The following is a 27,039-nucleotide window of genomic DNA, read 5'->3' as shown; positions in this document are numbered from 1 at the left end:
CTATATAGAAGGAAAGCTGTCTTATCACTAACTTAGTCGCTGACTAATACCGGCAAGAGTCTGAAAATTCTTAGTTAACAGATTTCTATTTTTGAGTTGTTATCAAGAGCCACAGTAGTATATTTTCCCCAAATAGTTAATGTCCATTGTACTGGTGATTGAAATTATATAAAATAATAAAATACTATGTAAATGAATGAAATACCAGTATGAAAAGAATCATTTCTATAAAAATGCCCAATAAAGTTGTGCCATTAAGAGAAATGCTGTCAGATTAGCTGTGGGTGGATGGGTATCAGAAAACACTGAAAAAATAATATGAATCTAGAAGCATTATAAACATAGACCCTTTCACACTTGCTTTAATTTTTTCCTTCAAAGACCAAGAAATAAAGAGTAGATACCATCTATGATATATCGTTAGTGTGCTTTGTGAAAGAAAGACAAAAGGATCCCTAGGTAACTTTCTTAATTTTAAGGTAAAGGTCTCTGTCTTCTATGAAAAAATTGATATTTGAATGTATATTTAGAAGTTTTAAATAAAATAATTATGTAAAAGGTTATGACAAAAGTATATATGTTTTAATAAACTTATTCAACAAGCCCACCAATTATTCATCTTCATTGGTCAGATAAAATGGCCTCCACTGCATAAACACAAAAAAGTTACTTATAATCATTTTTGTGAATTGTAATTCATTTAAGAAATGATTTTATATATGTTTGTGTGGAGAGAAAGACATACGTGCATATATGTGTATATGGATATATGTTTGAGTACCATGAAATTAATTACTCTACTGCTTGACCAAAGCATGCAATCATGCAATCGACCTTTCATAAGGAGGTAATTTAGCAAACTCAAAGTGTGAAATTAAACTTAGCGACAAAGACCACAGTGCATGTAGGCACCACAGTTCTGGTTGAAAGCATCTTGTTTAACTTACTGTTCCTTTACCCTTATCAGTAATGGCCAGAGCCGAGGAATTTCTTGTTCAGACATCTAAGATTCACTTTCTGGTGGGGTTCAAGTAACTCAGCCTAAAGCACTTAGTGCAGAATGACACTTTACAACCAACTCCTAAGTCTGCCTAAGAACTCTTCAGATTAGTAAATATGTCAGGGGTTATCCAAGTTTTTAAAGCTCCTTCCCCTTCAGTCTATGAATAAAAGACTGGCTAAATGAGTTCAAAAGTCCAAACTGTGAAGGGACATTTTGTTTTGATGAATGGGCATTTTTTAATTTTTCTCCTTTGCTGGAAAGATAAAAATCGGTGACATAGATGAGAGCATTATACTGTTAAGGGTAATAAAGAATGAGAAAATATTTCAAATGAAGCATTGATAATTAGTAAACCTGGGTAAAACGTTAGCTCCTCGCTTCCTAGTTCCATGATCTTGGGCAAGTTATTTAAAATCTCTGAACCTTATTTCTTCATCTTTAAAATGAGAAAACTACCACCATCCTTGTGAGGTCATTGTGGAATTAACCAAAAACACTTATACGCCTGGCACATTTATGGAGTGAGTCAAATAAATGCTAATTTCTCTTCTTATTTAAGTTTTGGTGTCTTCATCTAAAAAAGGTTATTTGAGGATGCAAAACAATGATATAAATCAAAGGGTCTGGCCCAGGTCTGATACACAATAAATGTCTTGCCTTACAAAAAAGAAACAACTGAAAACATTTACAGATAACTTCTTATCCAATATTGTTTGCACTCTTTGTAAATTTCACTAATCACACAGAGAATACCACAACACATTCCAATCTAATATATATTTCACACATACAAAAAAAATTCCAGGTGAAATATAAGGCTTACCTGCAGTTCCAGAGAGTTCCACACTTAAGGTTCGTTCAATAGTCTTGTTCTCAAATGGGGAACCCTTGGGGTCACTGGAAGATATGGCACATTTATAAAAACAAACTGAAATGGAGTTGCTGTAGCCAAATGTATTAGAACCCCCTTCCCTTTCTGAAAATGGTTACATTTCTTAATACTTACTTTGGTGACTCTGGGGTCAGAGGAAGAGATAAAGTTGTTGGTTTGGCTAAAGGAAAAAAAAAAAGAAACTAATTATGAATATTTGAATGTATTTTAGATTTATTTTCTTTCTACTACAGACAAATTGGAAACACAACCAGGAAACTGGAAAACTAAACTAAGGAAATCCTGAACATTGAATTGAAGTCAGATGACAGTCCATTATGCTAAAACAAATTCTAAACAACATTTGCATCAATAAACTATCATTGGAAAACACATACAGAAAAGAATTTTCCCAAAAATGTACCATCCCTGTTAAGGACACAAAATTTGCATCAAACCATCAGAGAGAAATAATGTTTTCCCTTTTAATTTGGAATACAGTACACGGTTTGTTTAGACAAGAAAACAGCAGAGTAAGTACAAGGCGACAGAACGTTATGAATATTCAGTTGATTTTATTCCTAAAATGTATAATTTTATATCTAGCCCTGAGAATAGGTTATTTCTATGAGGGCAAAGCTCAAGCTGCAACCATTCCATTCACTGAAAATTAATTGATAGATTACGGCAAATCGTAGACATTGATCCAGATGGTTTAAAAGAGGTTCATATCCCCATATCTGAGGGGCAACTAAAGTAAGAGGCTATATTTGAGAGACCTACGGAGTTACAAAGAGTGCCCACCTATGTTCTTTTATGTTTTCCTAAATCTTACCTCCTACAGGAGGCATTTCCCAATTATGAAGGGTGGAGTAAGAATCTTCTTCTCACTCCAAAATTTCAATTGCTTCTCGGTGGCAGTCTTGTATTTTGAACAGAAGGAGGGGAAAACATAATGAGAAACATACTTGGCATTTACACCCATGGATGATGTATATAAATATGCATAAATGCTTATCTCTAAAGATATATTTATATGTACATAGGTATATCTCAGTTTTTGTGATTAAAATATCTACTTTTAAATCAAGATGTAGTCATTTATGTAATGAATATCATAGACTTGAAACCAAAATGGTCTTTAGAATAAAAGTTCTTATTTTATGGATAAGAAACCTGAACCCAAAGATGGCTAAATCATATTTCCAGGGCCATAAAACTAGTTACTGGCAAAGTTGCCAAAGAATCTGTTCCTTTTCTCCTATTATCAAAAGGAACTGTGTTCAACAGATATTAAAGTAAATTAATCAAACTCAGTAATTAAGGTCCCTTGAAATGTGAAAGTATTACTTATGCCCAAATTAGCCTGAAATTAGGTACTTACTTGGATAAATAGTATTTACATATTTAATCTGTAGATTTAGATTTAGTCTTTAAACAATTGAATGGTATATCATCTGTTCAATGTGCATCCAGAATTATGAAGCTCATGGTGTTTTCTACAAATTAGGTATACTTGTTGATTGACTTTTTCGTATATACAGATAAATGAGCTGGGTTTACACTAATTTTCTTAATATGTGTAATGTAATGAGTCCTTCAAAAAGAACATGTTGATGAAGGGACTTTTCCAACTTTTATGGTTCTCAACTAATCATTAGGATAACTCACATAGGTTCTATAGAAAATACAACCAGATGTGAACTATGCACTGTATCATACAATAACTGTACATTGAAAATCAGTCACTTCAATTCCAGTGTTCAAGATATAGGGTAGGCTATCTGAAATGCTTGAGGGAAGATCCCTGAAATTCCACCAGCTGGGTACAGTCAAGTCCAAGGCCAATGGAAGGAGAGAAATAGGCAGCAGCCTTATTTCATGGGATCAAATGCAAACAGGAAATAAGAGTCATCAGAAGAATAGAGGCTGTAAACCACAGACAGAAACAAATCCCTGCATAAACCCTGGCTCACAAAAGCCACCCCTAGTGGATTATTGATTTGATTTCCTGAGAGTTTAATCCACATTGGTCAAGATGTAAACTCCCTGAGGACAGGAATGCATCTTTTTTGTGCAGATCATGGTGTCTTTGATGAGAGAATGCATTAATGAAGGGATAGATAATGAATAATTGGAACACTAGCACAGGCCAGAGGCCAGATTATCCTAAGGAACTGAAAAGAACTCGACACCATAATGTGACAGAGAGCACATACAAAATTCAGCAAGAAAAAACTTAAGACACAAAACAAAGTAACTTCAGCAGACCCTGTTAGTTATTGTCTCTGTTCAATTTCTTTTTTTTTAACTTTTAAAATTTTCAATAGCAATTTAAATAACCCTGACACTATTTCCTGTTGGTTGCAAATGGCTAGCTGTTAAATTTCTTTTAGGCCTTCAATAAGTATGGGAAAATGCTGTTGTTTTTGTTATGTTTCTTTTATCAACAGGCTTTGTTCTGGGCTAAGTCTTTTATACTTTGCCACTGACATTTAAATACTTCAGGAAATGCACACACATCTTGGTCTCACCCAAACAACATTTCCTACACAGGTCTAGTTAATCCCTCACTGCCATGGTTTGTAACTGTTATAGCAATATTGAGTGGTGAGTAGATTTTAAAAATAAAAACTTCAAAACCCAAAAGAACCAGCTTAAAAAAAAAAAGAAAAAAGCGCTTTAAAACCTGTGCTGCTAGGTGTAGTGACTACAGAGTTTCCTCAGACCTGGGATTTTAAATTTGTCTCTAGAAGATGAAGGCATGACCAGGACGTGTAGCAGAGTAGCCCCACAACTTCTTCAGTTCACGCACTACAGTGAGCTGGGCCGGCTGTGGACGAGCCCCACGGCGCGCCGGTTCTGCTCTAAGGAAAACTGTTCCATTGGGTGCAATGCGAGGCCAGTCAGGGTGACGAGAGCTCTGGGAGAATATGGTCCATTTCACTACGTCTATTTCTGTGAACTGGCAGAAAGGGATGCACCATGAATTTGAGCTACTCACCAGGGTAAACCTAATGGAGAACCTATTTAAAATATGAAGCGAAGGTTCCTGAAAATCCTTGAGGAGGTAAGGATGAGGAAGGGAAATTTGAAATCGTGAGAAAGGAAATGCTTCTTAAAAGCAGTGGCAACAACAGCATACCTGTATGAAATAATCTATCACGGTTCAAAGCAGGGGTCAAGGGTTGCAATTCTGCAGCTGGAAGGGGAATTTGGAGAAACAAAAGGAAATGAGAGAGGGATGTTTATAACTGCTATTTTAGAACATGCCTATTTCCACTACAAGGTTAGAGGTCGGGTGGTTAAACTGGAAGCTGACATATTTCGAAGTAACTTTCATCAAGCTCTCCTTGGGCCTTTAAGACAAGAGCATTTTGAGGGGGAGGAGCCAAAAAGAAAAAAAAATTAGATCTGCCACTGTAGTTTTCAAACTTCTAGCAACGTATAAGAATAATAAAATTCAACCCAGATGTTTAGTTTCAACCAGGCAATATTATTAAAATGGAAAAAAAATTTTTTTTTTCTTCCAGGGATTTCCCAAGCCTCATTTATGAAATAAAATCCGAGCGCATAGCATGTGGCCTAAAAAGGGAAGAAAGCACTTAAGGGCTGCATAAATACCATTCCCTACTACTTCTTAAGGTATCTACAGCAATTCAACAATGTCTCATTTTTTTTCCATTACTGAAGGGTTGGAAGAAAAAGAAAAGCTCTTTAATGAATTGGCTAGCCCAGCTTGCGTGGAACTCCAATTATCTCAGCCATTCAGAGATTCTTAGAAACCGCATCTGATTTTGCCATTCCGCCCTGCCCCCTCAGCTAGCACTCCAGGTGGCCTTCCACAGATTACGCGAATCAGACTGCACATCAGCTGAATAGGATGTGTTCAACCACTGTCCACGGAAGACTTTTCTCCCCTTTATAAAAAAGTGCTGAATTGTCTTTTCACAGAAAGCCGTGGAGGGAACAGAAGCCAGAAGTTTTCGCATCCTCAGCCGCGGTGCTCGCTTTCCTTGCCTTCCGTGCCCTCATCGACCACGTGGGTTTTGGTCCCCAGCCTACCTTGCAAATGCTGTGACTGAGATTGTGTGGGGGGTTTCTTTTTGGAGGTGCATTTATCCCTGCTGCTGTTCCTGTTCTCTGTGGGTTTGGTGTGAGGAGGGTCATCGTTTGTGGTCAGATACTTGAGAAGCTCTGAGCAGGGACGTCTTTGTGGCTTTTGCTGTTGACAAATGCTCTTCGCTTTATTGCTCCATGAATTCTCAGTCTTAAAAACAAGGCATAAAGAAAGTGAAAATTAGTGAACTGAACCTTATCAGAATGGATATAGGTTTTCAGAAGAGATGAGATTTTCAATGAAGTGTTCAGTCTAAGTGTACCAGATCTATGAGCTGTGAATAATTGTTTGCAGAACAAGGAAAGAAAATTACATTTAAAATTCCTAAATGACATTTATGCAGCTTTTTATTTCATTTCTCCTACATTTCAATGTTCCTACTCAGCAACATGTAACTAACAAGGCCCTACAGCGCCTTTACTGTGAATTAAAAAAAAAAAAAAAAAAAAGCTGGTTTAAGCGTTAATTTGCCTCTGATTGCTGGAGCCCAGTTTTCACAACTCTCTTAAGTACCCCTTAACGCTCCGTTTTCACTCACAGTGAATGGCAAGACAAACATTGTTTAATACAGCCTGCTAACTGAATTATGTCATTGCCAGCACTCCATCCAATTAATGGCAGAGACAGATCTTTTACGGTGATTCCAAAGCCATCTTTCTCAGGTTAGACAGCTGGCAAAATGGCACTCCTGCATCTTAAAGCCATTCATAGATAATAGCAGCTTATCGGCAAATTTTATTAAAGCCCACACTGCTGCATTTCCTAACAAAGTGGGCAAGCAGTAACAGCCGTGGGGACTTCCGTTCCAATCACTGAAGACCACAGTGTAAGTGAACCCTTCCTAGTTGAAGGTGGCTCACATGCTGCTCCGGGAAACCCATTTCATAATCTGTTTCGCCATTTTGAAGCAGTTGAAGGACCTCAGCTGAAGAAGACATATCCATCTATCATTTTACAGCTCCAGGCAAAACTTTGTTACTCATCTCCCCCACCCCGGATTAAAAAGTTTACATTGTACCTTAACAACTGCAGGGCTTGTTCTGATCCTGTGATTATGATTTGCATGGTTCTGGATACTGAGACCACTGCATTCATTATAACTTAGCTGAGTGTTGGCCGGTGCCAGTAAGAGCTTCTTAAGCTAGAAACGTATCAGGGAAGGGGAAAAGCAAGAAAAGGTGTGCATCTTTTAAAGATTAGAATAAGTTATTGAAATTTGAAACTTAAAATTAATTCATTATAATTATAAATACGATTATCATGGTAATTATTTCACATTTCGCACAATAGTGCTAAAGGAAACAGGTTTTTCAAAAATAAAAAAAAGTTTGGCATTAAGCTACCAACTGAAAACATTTCCTATTCCTACATTTGAGACTTGGTATTGTCTACCTTACTTTTTAGATAAAGCAAAAGGATCTTGTAAAAGAATTTCCAAATCACTACTAGCTCAGAAAAGCTGCTGCCACAGATGAGGACCTGGCAGGGGGATGAATACAGTTATATACATTTTTCCCTCCGTAACCCAAATGAATCAAGAGGCAATAAAGGAAAGTTTCAGTGGTGCTTAGAACCATATCTCACAACCACATCTCAAATTTATGGATACAAGAAATGTTTGGAATAAGAGAGGAGAGCACTGATTTCAGAACGCAAGAAAAGGGTTTTGGAAGTGGATGAAACCTGGTCAGGAGATCAGGAAATGTGGGTTCTGGCTCTTAACTGTGTGAGCTCAGGCAGAGGCTGGCCCCACTGTCCCTGGACCCCTAATTCCTCATTTGACTGACCCAACGACCTCCAAGGACCTTCCTGTTCAGACAAGCAATAGGTGCCTGAGTCAATAACTGCTCCCCCCAACTAAACAACCTTTGTGAATGAAGATAATCTGGTGTCAAATGTAAAGAAGTCAGGGTACTAGACAGCAAAGCTATGACATGGACACATGGAGAAATCTGGGAATAAATAAGTCAGAATTACTTATAAGGCATTCTCCTCTAGACCAGAGTCTCAAAATGCAAGGGAATACACATAGGACCTAAATGTGCTTATATGGAGTGCTTTTAACATTAAAAAAATTTAGAGATATATAAGAGAAAACAACCTCTAAAGGGCATGGCAAAGCACATTATTAAAGTTTGGAGGATGGCACTCCATAATTTACATAGCCTGCTCTTACATCAGATTTATGGCAAATGACAAACAGCTACCATAGATAGGAAGGTAAACTGGTCTTAGAACTAATAAAATTCTGGTCGAGCACTGTATTGAAAAGAAATTCACTCCTCATTTTGAACAAATTCATTCTTTATAGCCCACCACAAATTTAGGTAACTTAGGTTGTCAATGTTCCATTAGTTTTAAATCTTCATGAGAAATATGGATCCAAAAGCTTAAAATTTTGATCTACCAATTCTATTTCTAGAATTGCATGCATAAGAGTAAAACAAATATGTCAGTTATACAATATTGAAAAATAGGAGGTAAAAAATTAAACATCCAACCATATGGAATTTCTTAATAGATTAGGACATTTCTGCACTATAAAATACTACGCAACTATTAAAAATGATGCATATATTTAAAATTTGCAAACTTGTTCATGATATAAATGAAAGGTTTCAATCATTTCTAATACTAGAGATTATTTGAAATCAGAGGTGAACTTTTACTCTATTGTCTTTTTTTTTTTTAACTTCTGAACAATTTTTCTATTAGCTTTTGTTCTTTATGTTTTCTAAGCTTCTACCTTGGGTATGAACAATACTAAGAAATAAAACACATACATAAACAGCAAAAGATAGTTGGAAAAAAACTGCGCAAGATCACACAAAGACCAGTATTTTCAACATTTTAAAGCAGAGAATCACAGACTGTGCAACTCTGTGCTTGGGTATTGTTTGGGCATCAGTCTAAATTAAGAATCCAGGCCTTAGTGTTACTACAGCATAGAGCGGGTAGCCAGAGGCAAGTCCAATTCCTGTCAGACATAGGAAGGGTTCTTACTAGAGATGGCTCTTCTGCCTCCTGAGGCGGAGGGGTGCCGTCAGGCATGGAGGAAGGACTAGCATCATTGTCAGTGGTCACATCTCCATCTGTCAGCGCATCAAATGAGGGCAATCCGTCTTCATCCACAGGGAGACTGTCCAGTGTCTCAGTGAGGACTGCTAGCAAGTTGGCCTCGTTCTCTTCATCTATCTTCTGCAAAGACAGAAAAACCGAAGATGGCCTGTGTGAGGTGACAGCAGGATGGGTAACATAGCAGAGAGACAAAGATGCTTAACCAAATGAGTAAACTCCACCTGAAACCTTGACAGTCCAAGCCCAACCACAAAGACCTTGTTTTTCTCAAACCCCAAATTCACTTTTGGTCAGAAGCACACAATTCATACCTCTACTGTACCAATCCCTGATTGTTGAGCTGTCCAATCCAGCGATTTATGATGTCACTATTTAACACTGTCATTTATGATTCTGTCTGGTTCACAGTCGTTTTCCACATATTATGCCTTGTTTCCCTAACTAAAAGAGAAGATTTAGATAGTCTCTGCATTTGAAAGAATTGTAACCCTCATATTCTCGGTTACAGTGTTTGAAACTCCTTTACAGCATGCTCCCCCCAAAATTTAGATTACCTCTGTTTGAACACCACTAGAAATTAAAACGATACCAGGAGAAACTACAGGCGTTCATGGTTTCAATTATAATCTCAATACTAAACACTCCCAAATCATTTTTTTTTCCTCTTCCTGTCATCTCACCCAATCTTCCATCATGGAGCTATAACTACCTACAGGACATGTCTATCTCACCACAGCTCCCTCATCTCCAAAACCCAACCTTAAGAACCTTCTTTTCACAATGAAACTGCTATTTCTCGATTTTTCTATTCTGAATAAGAGTTCCTCAGACCTAAACTCTGGAACTACCTTGATTCCTCTTTATCTGCTACGTTGAGTCTTACCTGTGAATGTCCCTTAGATGCATTTATTTCCTGCTGCCATGGCTGCTACCCTGATGCAGCATTACTTTTAAGGGGTGCTCCTGCAAATTTATTCTAACTTGTTTTCTCACCTTCCACAAACACACCCTTGGAAAGCCAATCATCAGTCATTCATTCCAGAAACATTTCTGTAGTATCTACTCTGCCAAGGGCCATGGTTGGTTGGTGTTGGAGATACAAAGAGAAAGAAGACAAAATTCTGCTGCAAGAACCCTCCAGCAGAAGGCAAGAGCCTGCAAACAATTATTATAAAAGATAATATTTATTTCAGTACTCTATACAAAACCCTTCAAAGACTTCCACTTTGAAGCTATTACACATTGTTAATAAGATGATGTGTTTATATTCTACACACCTGGACAAACAGTATAGTGCTGGACATATAGTATAGTCAGTGATTATTTGCTGAATAATTCATTAATCTGCATTTATTGCCAACAATATATGTTGTGCAGAGCACTTTCCTTCTTTTAGCATTTCATATTGTTTGTCCAATTTGACTAGATTCATAAGTCTTTTTTTAAAAAAAAGTTCTGTATGCTATGACATTAACAATACCAGCTAAATTATCCCACACAGATTCTATTACAAAATGCACCTTAGCTGCTGACATCTAATGAAGCCAGCAGTACCCACACTTCCTTTCTCTCTAGCACTGAACTCCAGTTAATTGACCTGACAAAATTACAAGAATCACGAAATAAGACAGCTAATCAGAAAATCAAATTGTATTACTAGAGAAATTAGGCAGGCCTTTATCATGTATACATTCTATTTTCACATAAAAATTGTTTTCCCTTATTACTGATCAGGCTCCATCCAGGAGTAAAGCGACAGACTTCTGACTCTTTTGGATTCAAGAGGCCAAGAAGAGCCATTTGTACTCACGGCAGAATTTAATTGGCGTTTTTAGATTTGCATAATGCACCCTCCCTAATGCCTCTGGATTTGAGGTTGTCAGTCAAGTAGTTTGGGCACACAGTGTAGTGTGACAACTGTATGAGATTTAAGACTCCAATGCAGGAGGGCAAGTCCTAATCAGAAGGGAGGAGCTGGTACCTTCAAAAACCCATCACTCACCTCTATAAACTGGCCAAATTGCTGGAATCCAAATTTTTGATTCCACAACAAACAACAAACACTTCTTGAACACCCCCCTCCCTGGAAATGCCTCTGGACCCTATCCATGGTTGCCTAAAAATAAAGATGTTGAAATAATTTTCTTTTCTCCCCAGGATCATAACCTATTATTCAAGATGCCAAGGTTCTCCATTTTATTGTAATTTAGATTCCCCCATGGAAAAAAAAAAAAAACTGTTCTGAATAAAATTATACTTAAATGCAACATATTTTATTTTAAATCATATCAAAACAATGAGTTTTTCATTAATATAAATATCTTCATATTCTCTAATCAAAATAATCTTAGATTATAAAATCTGTATTTACCTCTCAAATACACAAACACACTTGCTTTCCATAAATTGGACATTTTCTCCAGGTATCCCATTTTAAAAAAGGCTTATTTCACTGTGGTTTGAATAGCTCAAGGAAAATAGTTAAGAATGTTTACCAATAAATGAATAATTTTGTTTACCCTGATTTAAATTTTGTGTTTGGCTTTTCAGCAATGCTACAAGCCTCTATTTGCTTTCAATTATATAATACAATAGCGCCTTAGTTCTATCCCTAATGTAAACACACCACGATAATTCCTATCAAGTCAAAAATGACAAAGAACATTTAAATTAACTAGTTTTTTCCAATTTCTTTAATAAGCGTCATTGTATGTATACTAAATACAGTGGCAGAAATACCAGAGCTTGATAATGTCATAATTAATTTACTAGATCTGATTAAACCACCAACAGCTTTAAATCTTTTCTCTCCTGGAACCACATTGGGATGGGAAGGTTTGCGGAATGGAAAATGGGCATGGTGATTGTGCGATTGTGTGCATGTGTGTTGAGGTATGTGAGCAGTGATAGTGGTTGAAAACAACCTACATGTATTATAATCCAGTATATAATGGTTATTCCAGTATGGTACAACTGCACTGGCACTGGTTGTACCAGTAGGTCTGTAATCATTATTTCCAGCCAGTGCTGGAATATTATTAAATATTTGTATTATCATCATTGGGTATGGGTGACTCAGAGAAGTGCTCTAAGACAATTTATTTAGTAAACAAGTTCTTGAATTAAGGAAGAAAAATATGTTATTATTTAAAATTCTCTGTGTTCTCTTTAAAGTTAAGAGACAGAAAGAAAGCTTGATATTTACTGATGACACTTTCATGTCAAAGCTCAACAGATGAACCTCTATGATAAGTTGAGTGGACACTGTCCTTCATCGTGGCCATTTCAATTCATTTTGTATGAGTTTCAACAACCAAACGCCCCAGAGTAAGCAATGGATGTGACAAAGCAGACTCTGTTAAACAATTAATGTCACTTTCCATTATTCCTTTGGTTCCAATTTACAGCACAAATAAATCAAAGCCACCACAGATGAAGAACACCGGTCTACTAACACATGGCTGTTCATAGGTGACAGGGTAGTGGACAGACATTAGTAAAACGACATTGAAAGATAACCTTTCAAAGACTTGGCTGTGACGTTGCTTCCTAATTGTTCAAAACCGCTGTTTTTATAAAAATATAATTATTAGTTCCATTCAGATTAAAATAAGTAAATAAAAGAAAACGATGGAGAGAATGGCAGAGAAGGAAAACACTAATGGGTAGCGAGCTACAGCTACTCAACCTAACCTCAGTCTTGGTGCTGGCAGCAGAGAGGTGGAAGGAAGGGAAGAAGAGAAGCCACTGGTACTTCTACACCAAGCTCTGTGGTTATGGAGAGCAATTTCCCACACTGGGTTTCAACCTTGAGCTCTCCTTACACAACCCAAGTATGTACCTATTCTTCCAACCTAAATAAAGTCCCTGTGACTGTAACACTTCATTCTCTATGGGTTCTCCAGGAATTAAGGAAGATACAGTGACAGAAACTCACTCAAGGTGTAAAGAATTTCCAAAGGCAGTTGATATATGTACTTTTATGCTAACAAACCAAACTTTAGTACTACAATAATTCCCAAGCAATGCCATGTCATTAATAAATGAGATATCATTTTGATATATTTGATAAATACATAGTTTGGTAAATGATAAATAAATGCTATAATAAATGATAGTCAACAAATCAGAAGGTTGATCATTCCTCTTTGGGACTTCTGTGACACTGTATGACCTGCAATGAATCTGACATCATTCAAAAGGTGCAGTGGAAGGAAGGTAGATTCTACCTCTTGGGGTGTCAGGGTCACTTCAAAATTGAAATTCCAGCCCCAGTATCATACCTGGGCCTTCATCTTCTGTCAGCAGTTGGCAAAAGGATCCTCTGACACATGGTGGGACAGACAGTATACACAACCCACTGAACTGTACACATAGGGTAGATAAACCAACCAAGTGGAGATGAGGGACTTAGATGCTAGCTGACATCTGAAGAGCGAAATGCAGAGTGAAAACTGCCTGTGGTATCCCCATAGATTTTTAAAAGCAGGTTTTCATGGAATGACCATGCCCTGCTTATGATAGTAATTTTTTATGCATCTTGTAGAATTGCAATTACACTCTACGTCCCCAGATTCTCACACTTGCTTGATCTCTGTTTGATAAAAATAGTTTAATAGTCATTTAATCACAGCTTCATTATCTTAGCTCTCTTAATGTGAATTAGGCCAGGAGAATTCTTGCTTCCTCATTATTCAAATCATCAATAAGAAGGAGACAGTGGGATCTTCTCATCATTCCTTTATCAGGTTCAATATCTTAGGTACTGTTTACCTGGGGATCAATCCATGGGAGAGGTCATGTTACCTCTCTGAGCCTCCATTTTCTTCCATATAAAACCTCAGGTTATAATCTGCCTAATTCCTATTACAGAATTTCTGCACACTCATGATTAATTAGGAGAATAAAAGAGTCGATAAAGGCCTGAGAATTCCTCGAGAAGGTGCTCAATAAACATTTCTAATTATATGCCCATCATCTTGATTACCCATTTTTGAATTTTATTCTTTGAGCATGACCTACCCCCGACTTTTAGCACCAGGCCAGCTTCCCCCAAATACCCAGAATGCCTTGGGCTTCCTCCTTGCCCCATCCTGCTGATTTGGAAGTTGCTAATGAAGACAAAATTAACTCCTACTTTAAGTGAGGCCTAAATAAGAAGGGAAATCTGATAGAGTAACATCTGGTAATGCATTCTGAAGCCAAATATAAGTGACATTTTGGGATTATCCATTATTTTGGATTATTTGTTCCACTAGGCCTCACCAGCAGTAAAAATATAAATGGTGAAGAGACTTTTATGATATATTCTGGAGTTCAAATAGGAATACAATTTGACAGAGGAGTCCCTTCCTGAATTTCCATACATAAAGTTCTAGGTCTTGGGTTTCGAGAATAGGCTAAACCATTTGCACATATAGATTTCGGTTTTGCTAAATACATTTGATTCAATGTATAGATTTTGGTTTCACTGTATATATTTGATTGCAAGATGCTAAAATCAAAATAAAGAAAATTAAGGTTTTACTCTGAAATGAAATTAAAAATTAAAAACTCAGAATAGATCACTGAAATAAAATTTGAACTTTTTTTAAGCCATTGTAATCAAGACAGATATCATGTTACTGATTGTTTATTGCATACATCCTCTTTGTTATGAGCTTCTGTTGAAGTGATCGTTAAACATTATGAATGCCCACCATGAATCACCACTCCATTTCTCTTGTTCCCTCCTCTATCTCTCCCTTTTTCTTCTTTTTCTCTCCTTAACTCTCTATACCCCACAGTGACTTTTCTTGCCTCTCATACAGCCAAACGTGGGCACCTACAAAATGCCTGCCCACTTTCAGAATACCAAACAGAAAATGGCCAGAGTCCCCACATAGCACCTCTTAAGGGCTGCCAATTTCTTCTTCATTCAATAAGTAGAATCCCTAAAATAACCCACTAACTTTTTGTTTAGCATATGGAACAAAGTGCTTTGGAAAGGTTTAGGGAGTTGAAAGTGCGGATAAAAAAAGAAATCTCAAACGTATGTGTGCAACTGAAAACAATCATGGGGAGCTAATGTAGCTCAAGCAGTTGAGCACCTACTTCCCATGTACGAGATCCCGGGTTCGAACTCTACTACCTCCTAAAAACAAAGCAATCAAGACAACAAAAGACCTCCTCACATTCCATTACACATACTTCATTACAAATACTTTTGTATGCAATTCATTTCATACAAATACCCTGAGAGTTAGCTTATTCCTATTTTATTACAGGAAAGATAAACATATTGCGTGATGATATATTTGCCCTGTCACATGCCAAAGTTTTTGGAATTTAAGGTTATACTGCTACAGGGCAAGTAGAAAGTGTGCAGATGTTAATTTCACTCTGGGTAACTCCCCTTGGACACATAAGCTACTTAAAATGTCATCGATGTAAATGTGTCTGTATATACCACCACCCCACCCAACATGTAAAAGTTCTATAGTTAAGAGTATGCTACGCATATTTAAAACAGATCCCTTATACCTATATGCATCAGTCTTTCTGGTGTGCTCCCACATATTCAATTGTACTTGACTATACATTTGTAAAATCAACACATGCATTCTTTCTCCCAGTTACCCACTCTGAATGAAGAAAGCAATGTTCAAAACTAAAGATAATTGCTGCCAAAAAATAATAATAAAAATAATGTGGAGATAAACTATAAGCAGAACTGAAAAATTGTCTCTCCCCATATATATTTAGATCTACAGGAGTCTGTTTAATTCCTGTTAATACTTATGCTCCTATATTAACAGGCATAAAATTTATATCCACATCTGTATTTAGGCTCCATTCTAACTCATTAGCTATATTGCACATTCATGAGTTAATAAGCATATATTGAACATATGAAACTCATTCTGAAGAGGTTACATGAGACAAAAATATAAAAGTATAAATTTTTTTTCAAGAAAAAAGCCTAAGAAAACCATGGATGAACTATTTCAGGAAGAAAAAAAAGGGGGGTGGGGGGCAGATGTTTCATGTCTAATTCTAACAATATGAAGAGGAAACAACTGAGTTCTGCCACCGAAGTGGAGGCTAACTAGTCTTCAAAGAGCCAGCAGGGTGTTCCATTTTATCCTCAAGTTTAAACTAAGTGAGAAGCTGGACAGAGTTGAAAGAATACCAGACTGGAAGTCAAGAGATTCTAGTCTCATTCCTGCCCTTAGCTAGATGTGTGACCTCAAGTGAAACAATTCAACTGTCTGATTTCACGGTGCATTCTAGAAGGATAATCCCATAGGATCCTAACTGGTATCTCTGTTTTGCCCCACACCCCAATGTTCTATTCTTGACACAGAAGATTGAGTGATCCCGATAAAAATCTAAATCATGCTTTGTTTCTCCTCTGACCAAACCCTCCATGGCTTCCCTCATCTCTCAGAGTAAAAGCCACAATTCTGAGAGTGAACTACTAGGCTAAGATCACCATATAATTTATCATGCAAGCTGGAACACTTTGGAGAGTGAGAGTGTACTGTAAATCATCAATTATTTGGGGGTTAGCCCAGATTCTCCCAGGCTAACTGGGCTGTATGGCTGCTTAACACATGACCTACATGATCTGATGCATCAACTACCCCTCCCCCGCATCTCTCTGCCTCCTCTCCAACCATTCTGTCCTCCTCACTGGTCTGCAAAAATGCCAGGCATCTCCTGCCTGAAGGCCTTTGCACTTGCTGTCTCCTCTGCCTAGAAGGATCTTCTGCCAGCTGACCATGTGACTTTCCTTTTCATGCTCTCATTAGTCAACTGTCACCTTTTCAGTGAGACCTCCCCAACTACTCCAACATATCTAATCTGCCCTCCTTGAGGCCTGTCTGATCACTGTTAAGATACTTGGAATATAGTAGATGCTTAATAAACAATGACCAAGATTAATCACTCAGAAGTCTAACCAGTCTTTAGATATAACATGACTTTGCATTCTCCTTTTGTTGTTGTTGTTTGATCTATAATTCTCATCTCTTCCCACTCCCAGAAGATTTATTTTCTTAATAATGTTTATCTAAGGCTGTGATTTAAAAATAGTTTGCTTTCATTTCACATACAGCAACTGATAGGCTGGCAAATGGCCAATACATTCTTCATGACAAAGAGGGAAATACAGCAACAACTACAGAAGGGCAAATCCTAAAATTAGCCCTTAGGCACTGAAGTTATAGACTAAATGTAAGGTCTACTCTTTTTAAAGGTAGGGGCTGAGATGGGTTCTGTATTTACAGAGATTAATTCATTCTAACTCAGGTGTTTGGGATGATACTGGAACACATCATCAAGCAATCAATTTGCAACCATCTCTGAAGAGCCAAGATGGTAGTTGAAGAGGAAATCATGCCAGACCAACTTACTGTCAGCCCAAGCAGAAAGCATTGGGCTCACTAATCAAAAGAAAACAATTGATGTGATCAATCTGGACTAGAGTAAGCTTCTTGACTCCATGCCACACAACACACACATCTACAATCTGGGAATATATGTTAAACTCCAATAGAGGTTTTCATGGAACCCTAGATATTTCTACTGATGCTGCAAGGATTGGTTATAAGCATTGTATTTAATGGATAGATTTTATATAATTATATAATTGAATTCATATTCTGATATAAATAATTTATTTCAGAAATCAACACACACACTCAAATGGTTTACTTACCTTATCATTAAACAATGGAGACCACTACTGCATTAACTTGCTAGGTTGAACCATTTTTTGCTGGTCTCAAGATTTAAAAAAATATCTTGAGAAGTAAAGGTTAGCAGTTTAAAACTGGGTGCCATTTACAAATACTCATTTCTGTGAATCAGGATTTTATCAAATCCTCTTCAATCAAAACAAAGCACAAAATAATCAGTTGCTAAGATTGATATAAGATACCAATCATCATCTTAAACTCCAACTTCACTTTTTTTCTGTTCATTAAAATAGTCTCATAGTTATTTCAGAAATGTTATAATAAAAATTAAGAATAACAAAGAGCACCTGATTTTTACTCCATGTTTTCTGTGAGCCTGGTGCAGAATTTTTTTCTATGCATTATTTTAGATAAACTGCCCATTAAACCTATTGTTAGCCCCAAACTCAGACAGCTAATGACAGGCAGATTTGGATATCATTCTGATATTTCTGCTAAAATATTGTTTTCATTCCCTTTCTTTCTATATCTGAATGTATGAAAAACACTATTAGCACAAAAATGGTAGTTGCATGGACTAGTATAATCTATACTCATATTAGCGGATACAAAGTGGGTTGGAAAGGCTTATCATTAATTGTCAACAAATAAGAACTAATGTGAGGGCATGCATTATACCCTATGAAGCAGAGAAGGCCCTATATGAGGAATTAGAGGGTTTCTTTGATATTACTCCTCACAGTTAATTGCTGGCCCAGTGTTTTCCCGAGGCCTGTCTTTGGGTATGATTTGTTCTTCCCTTGTACTTTAATACTCTTCCTTCTCAACCTTATTTGTTTCATGTCTGCTCCCCACCTCAAAGCCTACTTCAAGTGTTTTCCCTTCTATGGAATGTTATTCAACAAATCCAGCTCACATTGATATCTTCAAGCTCCTCTAGTGTTTATCATAACGACATGGATCTCCAGCTAAAATCAGATTTCTGGACCCCACTTCAGACCACTCTGTTGAAATCTCTAGATTGGAGCTTCTCAACTTCACCTCTATTGATATCTTGGGATAGATAAGTCTTTGTTGCAGGGACTATCCTGTGCATTGTAGTAAGTTTAGCAGCAATCCTGGCCTCTAGGTACTAGAGTGCCATAACCCTCTTCAGCTATGACAAACAAAAATTGCCCCCCATTGAACCATTGCCCTAGAGGAACAGCCTAGGATTCTTCGATTTTGATGAGCACTCCACTTGATTTTGATGATCAGGCAGATTTGGATTTGTGGCTGTTGAGTCATGTAAGTCACGTATAAGTCAATTTGGAATTCATGATTCCACATAGGCTAGATTTATCCCCTTGTAATACATGCAGTCCTAGAAGTTCTTAATAGTTATTAATGACATATTTTTGTATTTATTCTATGTGACTTCTTATTCCTAATTTCTTTCATTATAGTGCTTAGAGTAGTTGCATGTGCTTTATGGTCTATGCTTCCCTGTTAATTACAGCTTATTAGCTATTTACTTCCTGAGTTTCATTTTGAATAATCCCGTGGTGTTTCACCCTTTTTATTGCCAATCATTCTCCTCTTTCTTAGGCAGTTTCTGACCATCATCATTATCATAAAGCTCCTTTGGTTTTATAGTCTATCTGATTACATAGACTATGTGTTATTGATTCTTTAGGATTTGCTTCTGTATACTTTTACAGAGTTGTTAGATTTCTGAAAGACTTTAAAAGCTCAAAAAAGGCCTATAAGTCTTATAAATCATCACATTCTTATGAAATTGGCCATGAGGCAAAATACAGTCTCAGAAGTTAAACTGCTTGAGTTTAGATCCTGATTCCATCACTTACAAAGTGTGTGATCTTCAGCAAGTGACGTAACCTCTACTGTGTCTCAGATTTCTTGCCTGAAGAAGGGTATTATAATAATAATAAGACCTACATTTTAAGGCTATTTTGGAATCAACTGAATTAATCCGCACAAATCATGTAGAACAGTGCCTGGCATATAGTGAGGACTTAATACAGGTTTGCTATTAGTCACCATACAGTTATCATCATCCTTTTGCACAAAATTGAGTTCAAAAGAAAGTTTGTCTATACAACATAGAAATCTTAAAAGATGTCAAGATTATTAAATATCGGAAAGCATATAAAACCCCACAATTTGTAAAAAGGTCGTGGCCTACCTGTTACTTGTTAAGATTAATATATTGAAGTGAACAGGCTTGATTCAAGGTGACCTGCCTCTTCACTGGATCGAGTGATGACCTGAAATCCAACCCTAGCTCAACGATGACACCTACACTTGATACACCCTCCACACATGCACAAGCATGCAGACCTACATACACGGTCATGGGGAATTTACAAACACCTACATATTCATTGCTTGAGCATATTCGTTGAGTGCTTATGATGTGCTACAAGCTATTTTCAAGGAACTTACATCTTAATTTGTTGGAGGGAGAATGTCAGACAATAAACAAATAAGGCATTTGAAGCAGTAAACAAGACTACTATCTGGGGAAGAAACGTCCCAGGCAGACAGAAGAGTAAAGAGAAAAGAAGTACAAAGGCCCTGAGGTTGGAATTTGTAATGGGTAATAAATTAATTTTTCATAGTTTTCATATATATATATAAGTGGGTAAGGGATTATATTCAAAATATTTAAAAGCCATCACACATGAGCACTGATCAACCAGAACCAGAACACCAGGACTTCAGAAAGGAGGCCTAGCTGCAAGTAATGTATAAAACTACATTTTTGCAAATTAGTAGGCTATCTTAGACCCACGCCTAGGCAGGGTTTGTAGACTGACTAGGTAAGAAATGTTTATAATAATTTCCTATTAGAACTGGCAAACATTTTATAAGGTAGTGCATCTTCTACCAAAAGAATCACTTGGAAGGCACCATCACAGTGGTGAATGCTATTTGTTCCTAAAGACCTTATACCACAAAATAGATGTGAAGTCACACAGCTGCAGATTCCTGGCTCCTGAGTCTACATGACATATTAAGGTTGGGGACACTAAGACACAGGAGATGTCAAATTATCTGATTGTACTATCCCGGCTATAGCATTAGAACGAAAGAAAATTGTCTCAAGGTGGTTGAAAGCTACTCAGAAGTAAGGCTGACCTCTCTGGGGCCATCTGGGGTGAAGGAAATTAAAGTATGCTCTTTGTTAAGCCTCTGTGCCTTTCCTGGCCCCTCCCCCAAGTGAAGAGGAGACATCTGGAGCCTGGGATTCAGTCTTAGCCTCCTTGAACTACTTTCATTTTCCACTAAAGTCTTCTGCACAGAGTAGTAGATTGTCAACAAACACTTGCAAAATAATACAATATGAGAAGTTCACCTTCTCAATGATTTTGTGTTTAAGTATTCCACATTGGTTGTGTTTCCAAAGCATCTAAGTTTGCAATCTCCTAGGATTTAGAGACTGAGCTTACTTTACTACTAGACTGAGCGCACCCTTCTTGAAGTATTACAGACTTTATTCCAAATCAGTTCTAAATTAAGAATCATTCATGATTATCAGTGGTTTATATGCATATGTGGTGAGCATGCACAGTAAAGAAGCATATCACAACAGGTTAGATAAAGTGGTTAATAATGCTAAAGGGAGCATTTTTAAAAGTGAGCTTGATAACTGGATATTTTTTTAAAAACACGTCTTTATAACATCGTGGACAATAGCAAGAGAGGTATAAATCTATATGGATAAAAATCCAAGAGTTACAGAATGACTAAAGGGAAAAACAAGTCACTTAATGGAAGGCTTATATAATAACAAGATGTAGTAACATGGAAATACCATATACTAAGAGTTACAAAGAATCTGTGGATCAATTTATCCAACTTTGTGATTCTGGAGATGAGAAGACTAACACCCAAAGAACTAAACAAGGTCAATTAGTTACTGAGCTGAACTAAATATGCACTTGTTTAGGTCTATGAACTCCTTAATTTTTCTACTATACCATGTTGGCTCTTCAGAGAATGAAAGGATCTTTCTCTCACACTTGTCACTTTCCTTTATAGGCCTCAACTTTGCTTAACATTTTGGAAATTCCCAATGCACACCTTTATGGAACCTCTGAAATATAATTATCAACTTTGATGTCTATATTATTCAGTAGGTCATAAGCTTCTTGGGAATAGGAATCATGACTTTTAATTGTGTGTCAAAAATATTAATAAATATTTATTGAAAATCTACTATGCAACAGGCATTCTTGATACTGAGAATATAGCAATATATAAAATAATTACACACCTCTGTCCTCATGGAACTTATTCAAACAGGAAAAGATAGACAAGAGACAAAAAAAAAATTACTGTAGACAAGATTAACAACTGTGTGGGGGAAAAAATGAATGGATAAAACATTAAGGCCTATACTTTTATTTAATGAAAGCCAAATGTTTTTAAAAATCAGATTTATTTACAAAACCAGGGTAGAGATCTTTCCCATAGAAAAGATTTCATACTAGGCTGACATAGTAACACTTAAATCTCTAGAGCTGTTGAAAATATAAATCTTAGTACAAAAATCTGACTCAAACAAAAGTTTCCAGATGACTGTCTTACACACAATGTGAAAGCAGCCTGTAATGCAGTGATTTGCAACTTCGGCTACATATTAGAATTCCCCAAGCATATAAAACAAAACTTATGCCTGGATTCCACCCCAGAGCAATTAAATCCTTATCTTTGGAGGTGGAGTTAGTACTTTTAAAAGCTTGCCAGGTGGGATTCTAATAGGAACTAGAAGTGAGAAACACTTCTATAAAAGATTGAATGGTAGATCCTTTGGGAAAAGGTGGAAATACTTGTTATGACCTATCTTGTTGACTGAAGTAGAGAAGCTTTTACCCTTAACGTAGAACAGTTGTCCCACATAGAGATGCCCTGAGCCTCTCAAATGTTCAAAAGAATGGGGATGGTGATGTCTATTCCACCTCTAAATTGAGAGGGGGCTTAGATCTCACATGGCTGATGGATGTGATTCTCCTGCTTGCAGTTGTAGACTCTTGTTTCCCTGCTGTGGTGGTTTATGGGAGAAATTGTATCATTGATGTGGACACAGTGGGCACAGGAGTTGCTGAGGGCAGGGAGAAGGAAGAAGAGGTTTGATATGGGGGAATTTTCAGGACTTGGAGTTGTCCTAAATGATATTGCAGGGACAGATGTTGGGCATTATATATCTTGCCATAACCCACTGAATATACTGGGGGAGAGCATAAACTACAATGTAAACTATAATCTATGTGGTGCAGCAGTGCTCCAAAATGTATTCACAAAATGCAAAGAATGTGCTACAATGATGAAAGAGGTTGTTGATGTAGGAGGAGTGGGGGGGTGGGGGGTGGGGTATATGGGACCCTCTTATATTTTTTAACATAACATTTTTTGTGATCTATGTATCTTTAAAAAAAAAAGACAAAATAAATAACAATAAATAAATAAAATAATTGTTTAAATGATGAAGGGAAGAAAAAATAGGGAGAAAAAGAAAAATAAAATTCAGAGAAATGGGAATTAGAAAAACAGAATAATCCATAATTTTATTATCAAATAAATACTCTTCAAGTTATACTATTGGTTTGGCCGTGGGCATCAGAAAATAAATACTAGCTTTGAAATGTGAATTAAAGGTTTAATCACCACTCACAACTCTTCAACTGCTCTTTATTCTCAAATCTTGACAAGATCTTCTTTGGAAGCTATGGCTATAATAAAGCATTAGAGAAGAAGCATGGTTTTTCATTGAGCTTTTGTGACAGTGATTAGAGTAAAATTGTCATGAAGGCCAAATAAAATCAAACCACAATCTACCAGGAAACTAAAAAGTAAACTCCTGTTTCAGCAGAAATCGTCAGTTTTTGTGAATCATGACAGCAAGATATAGTTTTCTTTGTAGTAGATAATACAACGAGCTACATGCTTTCTAATGATTACGTCATTAATCTTGAAAAAAAGAAAAGTTGCTATAAAATCAAACTTATTTCAAGATAAAGAGCAAGTGAAGAGAAGTATCTAGGTTGACAAATAATAAAAGAATGACAATAGCACCCATTGATTAAGCTTTGTATGTGCTGGGGATGTTGCTCAGCGCTTTATATATATTACTTCTTTTATCTGTAAAACAGCCCTGTGAAAGAGCTATTATGTCACCATTTTACAGATGAGGAGAATGAGCCTTAACAGGGGAAAGTAACTCATCCAAGGTTACATAGCCAACACGTGGCAGTGAGAATTTGAACCCAGGTTTCCCTTTTGCCAGTGCCCCTAACTATTCCAGAAAATTTTTCCACTGGCAAAGTTTAAAACCCTCAAGCCTCCAGAAGTATAAATTCAAATTTCTTTGTTAATTTTATTTTCAAGATTTCTTCAGAGGAAAAACAGCACACATGGGATGTTCTTTTAGGAAAAAAAAGTCGCATACATCATTGCATCTAATAATAGTAAGTCGTCATAATTCAAAAGTTTCCATTACATTCTTTTTTATTAATTTAAAAACTATAGAAGTTATTAAAGTTTTGATTTTACAGAACCCATGCATAAAACACAGGATTCCCCTATACCACCCTATTATGAACACCAAGAACTGGTGTGGCACATTTGTTAGAATTGATGAAAGCACAATTTTATAACTGTACTATTAACTATAGACTATAGTTTACATTAAAGTTTATTTTTCATGCTGTGCAATTCCATGTGCTTTTTACATTTTTATTCTTGTGACATACATATAACCCAAAATGCCCCCCTTTAAACACATTCAAACATATAATTCAGCATTGTTAATTACTTTCACAATATTGTGCTACCATCACCACAATCCATTACCAAAACTTTTCCATCATCCCAAATAGAACTCTGTACATTTTAAGTCTCCTCTCCCTATTTCATACACCCATACAGGTCCCTGAAAACCTATATTTTAGATTCTGATTCTATAAGTTTGCATGTTCTATTTCATATCAGTGAGATCATACATTATTTGTTTTATTGTGTCCAACCAATTTCACTCAACATGATATCTTCAAATTTTCATACATATCATCGCATATATCTGAACTTCCTTCTTTTTTGTGGCTGAATAAAATTCCATTGTATGCGTATACCAGATTTTGTTAACCAATTCATAGGTTGATGACCACTTGGATTGCTTCCATTTTTTGGCAATTGTGAGCAATGCTATGAACATTGGTATACAAATATCTGTTTAAGTCTCAGATTTCAATTTGGGGGTATATACCTAGAAGTGGGATTGCTGAGTCAGGTGATTCTTTCCTTAACTTTCTTAGGAACTGCCCAACTGTCTACTACAGTCACTACATAATTTCACATTCCTACCAGCAATGAATGAGTGTTCCTATTTCTCTATGTCCTCTCTAATATTTGTTATTTTCTGCTATTTAATACTAGGCATTCTATTCAGTATAAAATGGAATCACATTGTAGTTTTGATTTGCATTCTGCTAATGGCTAATGATATTGAGCACCTTTTCATGTGCTTTTTGATGATATGTATACCCTTTTTTAGAGAAATGTCTATTCAAGAATTTTGCCAATTTTTAAATCGGGTTGTCTGTCTTTTTATTATTGAGTTGAAGATTTCTTTATATATTCTGGATATTAAACCCTTAACAGATATGTGGCTTTCAAATATTTCCCCCCATTGGGTAGGTTGTCATTTTACCTTCATAATAAAGACCTTTGAGTCACAAGTCTTTTTGTTTTTTTCCCCAAATGTAATGAGGCCCCATTTATTTATTTGTTTTTTTGTTGCTTTTAAAGTCTAAGAAACCATTGCCTAACACAAAGTCCTAAAGATGTTTCCCTGATTTTCCTCCAGGATTTTTATAGTTCTGGCTCTTATATTTAGATTTCTGATCTATATTGACTTAATTTTGGTATATGGTGTGAGGTCGGGGGCCACACCCATTCTGTTGTTAATGGGAATCCAGTTTTCCCAGCACAATTTGTTGAAGAGACTATTCACTCCCAATTGAACTGGTCTCTTGTCAAGAATCAGTTGGCCATAAATGTGAGGGCTGATGTCTGAGCTCTCAGTTCATTTCTTTTTGCCTATACAACTGTCCTTGGGTCAGTGCAATGCTGCTTTGAATATAGTGGCTTTATAGTAAATTTTAAGAGTGGGAAGTGTGAGTCTTCAAACTTCATTCCTCTTTTTCAAGATGGATTTGCCTATTTGGGTCCATTTACCATTCCATATGAATTTGGTGATTTGGCTTTTCCATATCTGCAAAGAAGGTTGTTGAAATTTTCATTGGGATAGTGTTGAATCTGTAAATTGCTTTGAACAGAATTGACATCATAACAATATTTAGTCTTCCAATTCATGAACACAGAATGTGCTTCCATTTATTTAGGTCTTCTTTGATCTCTTAGCAATGTTTTGTAGTTTTCTGTGTACAAGTCATATACATCCATGGTTAGATTTATTCCTAAGCATTTGATTCCATCAGTTGTTATTGTAAATGAATTTTTTTTCTTGATTTCTTCTTCAGATTGTTCATAACCAGTGAATAGAAACTCTACTAATTTCAGGGTGTTGATGTTGTAGCCTGCAACTTCGATGAATATATTTATTAGCTCCAGGAGCTCTGCTGTGGATTTCTCAGCATTTTCATACATATAGGATCATGCAATCTGCAAATAGGGAAAGCTTCACTTTTTTTCATCTTGGATGCATTGATTTATTTACTTATTTGCCTAACTGCCCTAGCTAGAACTTTCAGTACAATATTGAATAACAGTGGTGACACTGGCAATCTTGTCTTTTTCCTGATCTTAGAGAGAAAACTTTCATTTTTTCACTTTTAAGAATGTTAGCTGTGGGTTTTTCATATATGCTCTTTTCATGTTTAGAAATTTCCTTCTTCTCCTAGTTTTTTAAGTGTTTATATCAAGAAGGGTGCTGGATTTTGTCAAATTTCTTTTCTACATCAATTGAGATGACCATGTTTCTTTTTTTCCCTTCATTTTGTTACTGTGGTGTATTACATTAATTGATTTTCTTATATTGAACCACCCTTGCATAACATGGATAAATTTCCTCTTAACCATGCTGTATAACTTTTAAAATGTGCTCTTGGATTCAGTTTGCTAGTCTATTGTTGAGGATTTTTGCATGTGAATTTGTAAGTGATATTGGAGTGTAATTTTATTTTCTCATAGTATCTTTATCTGGCTTTCGAATGAGGGTAGTGTTGACCTTGTATAATGAATTAGGGAGTGTACCACCTCTTCA

At 36.4% G+C, this 27,039-nt stretch overlaps 1 protein-coding gene across 9 annotated transcripts in view; it reads right to left on the bottom strand.

Annotated features, from left to right (window-relative positions):
- The window catches only part of PPARGC1A (PPARG coactivator 1 alpha), a 653,301-nt gene that overhangs the window by 29,193 nt on the left and 597,069 nt on the right, over window positions 1–27,039 (bottom strand). For 8 of the 9 annotated variants that reach the window (XM_071217160.1, XM_071217159.1, XM_058300334.2 and 5 more), the window contains 5 exons: window positions 8,998–9,192; window positions 7,013–7,135; window positions 5,940–6,144; window positions 2,010–2,055; window positions 1,827–1,900 (listed from right to left, as the gene is read on the bottom strand). In XM_071217160.1, coding sequence (XP_071073261.1) covers window positions 1,827–1,900; window positions 2,010–2,055; window positions 5,940–6,144; window positions 7,013–7,135; window positions 8,998–9,192 — 643 coding nt within the window. Of the gene's footprint in view, window positions 1–1,826; window positions 1,901–2,009; window positions 2,056–5,019; window positions 5,077–5,939; window positions 6,145–7,012; window positions 7,136–8,997; window positions 9,193–27,039 lie in introns of all 9 variants that reach the window. The other variant, XM_058300317.1, reaches the window with a different exon arrangement.

Source organism: Dasypus novemcinctus, chromosome 1 (genome assembly GCF_030445035.2).
Source record: "Dasypus novemcinctus isolate mDasNov1 chromosome 1, mDasNov1.1.hap2, whole genome shotgun sequence".
Lineage (NCBI taxonomy): Eukaryota > Metazoa > Chordata > Mammalia > Cingulata > Dasypodidae > Dasypus > Dasypus novemcinctus.
The sequence above is the reverse complement of the archived record's forward strand: the minus strand, read 5'-3'. Positions and strand labels throughout refer to the sequence as shown.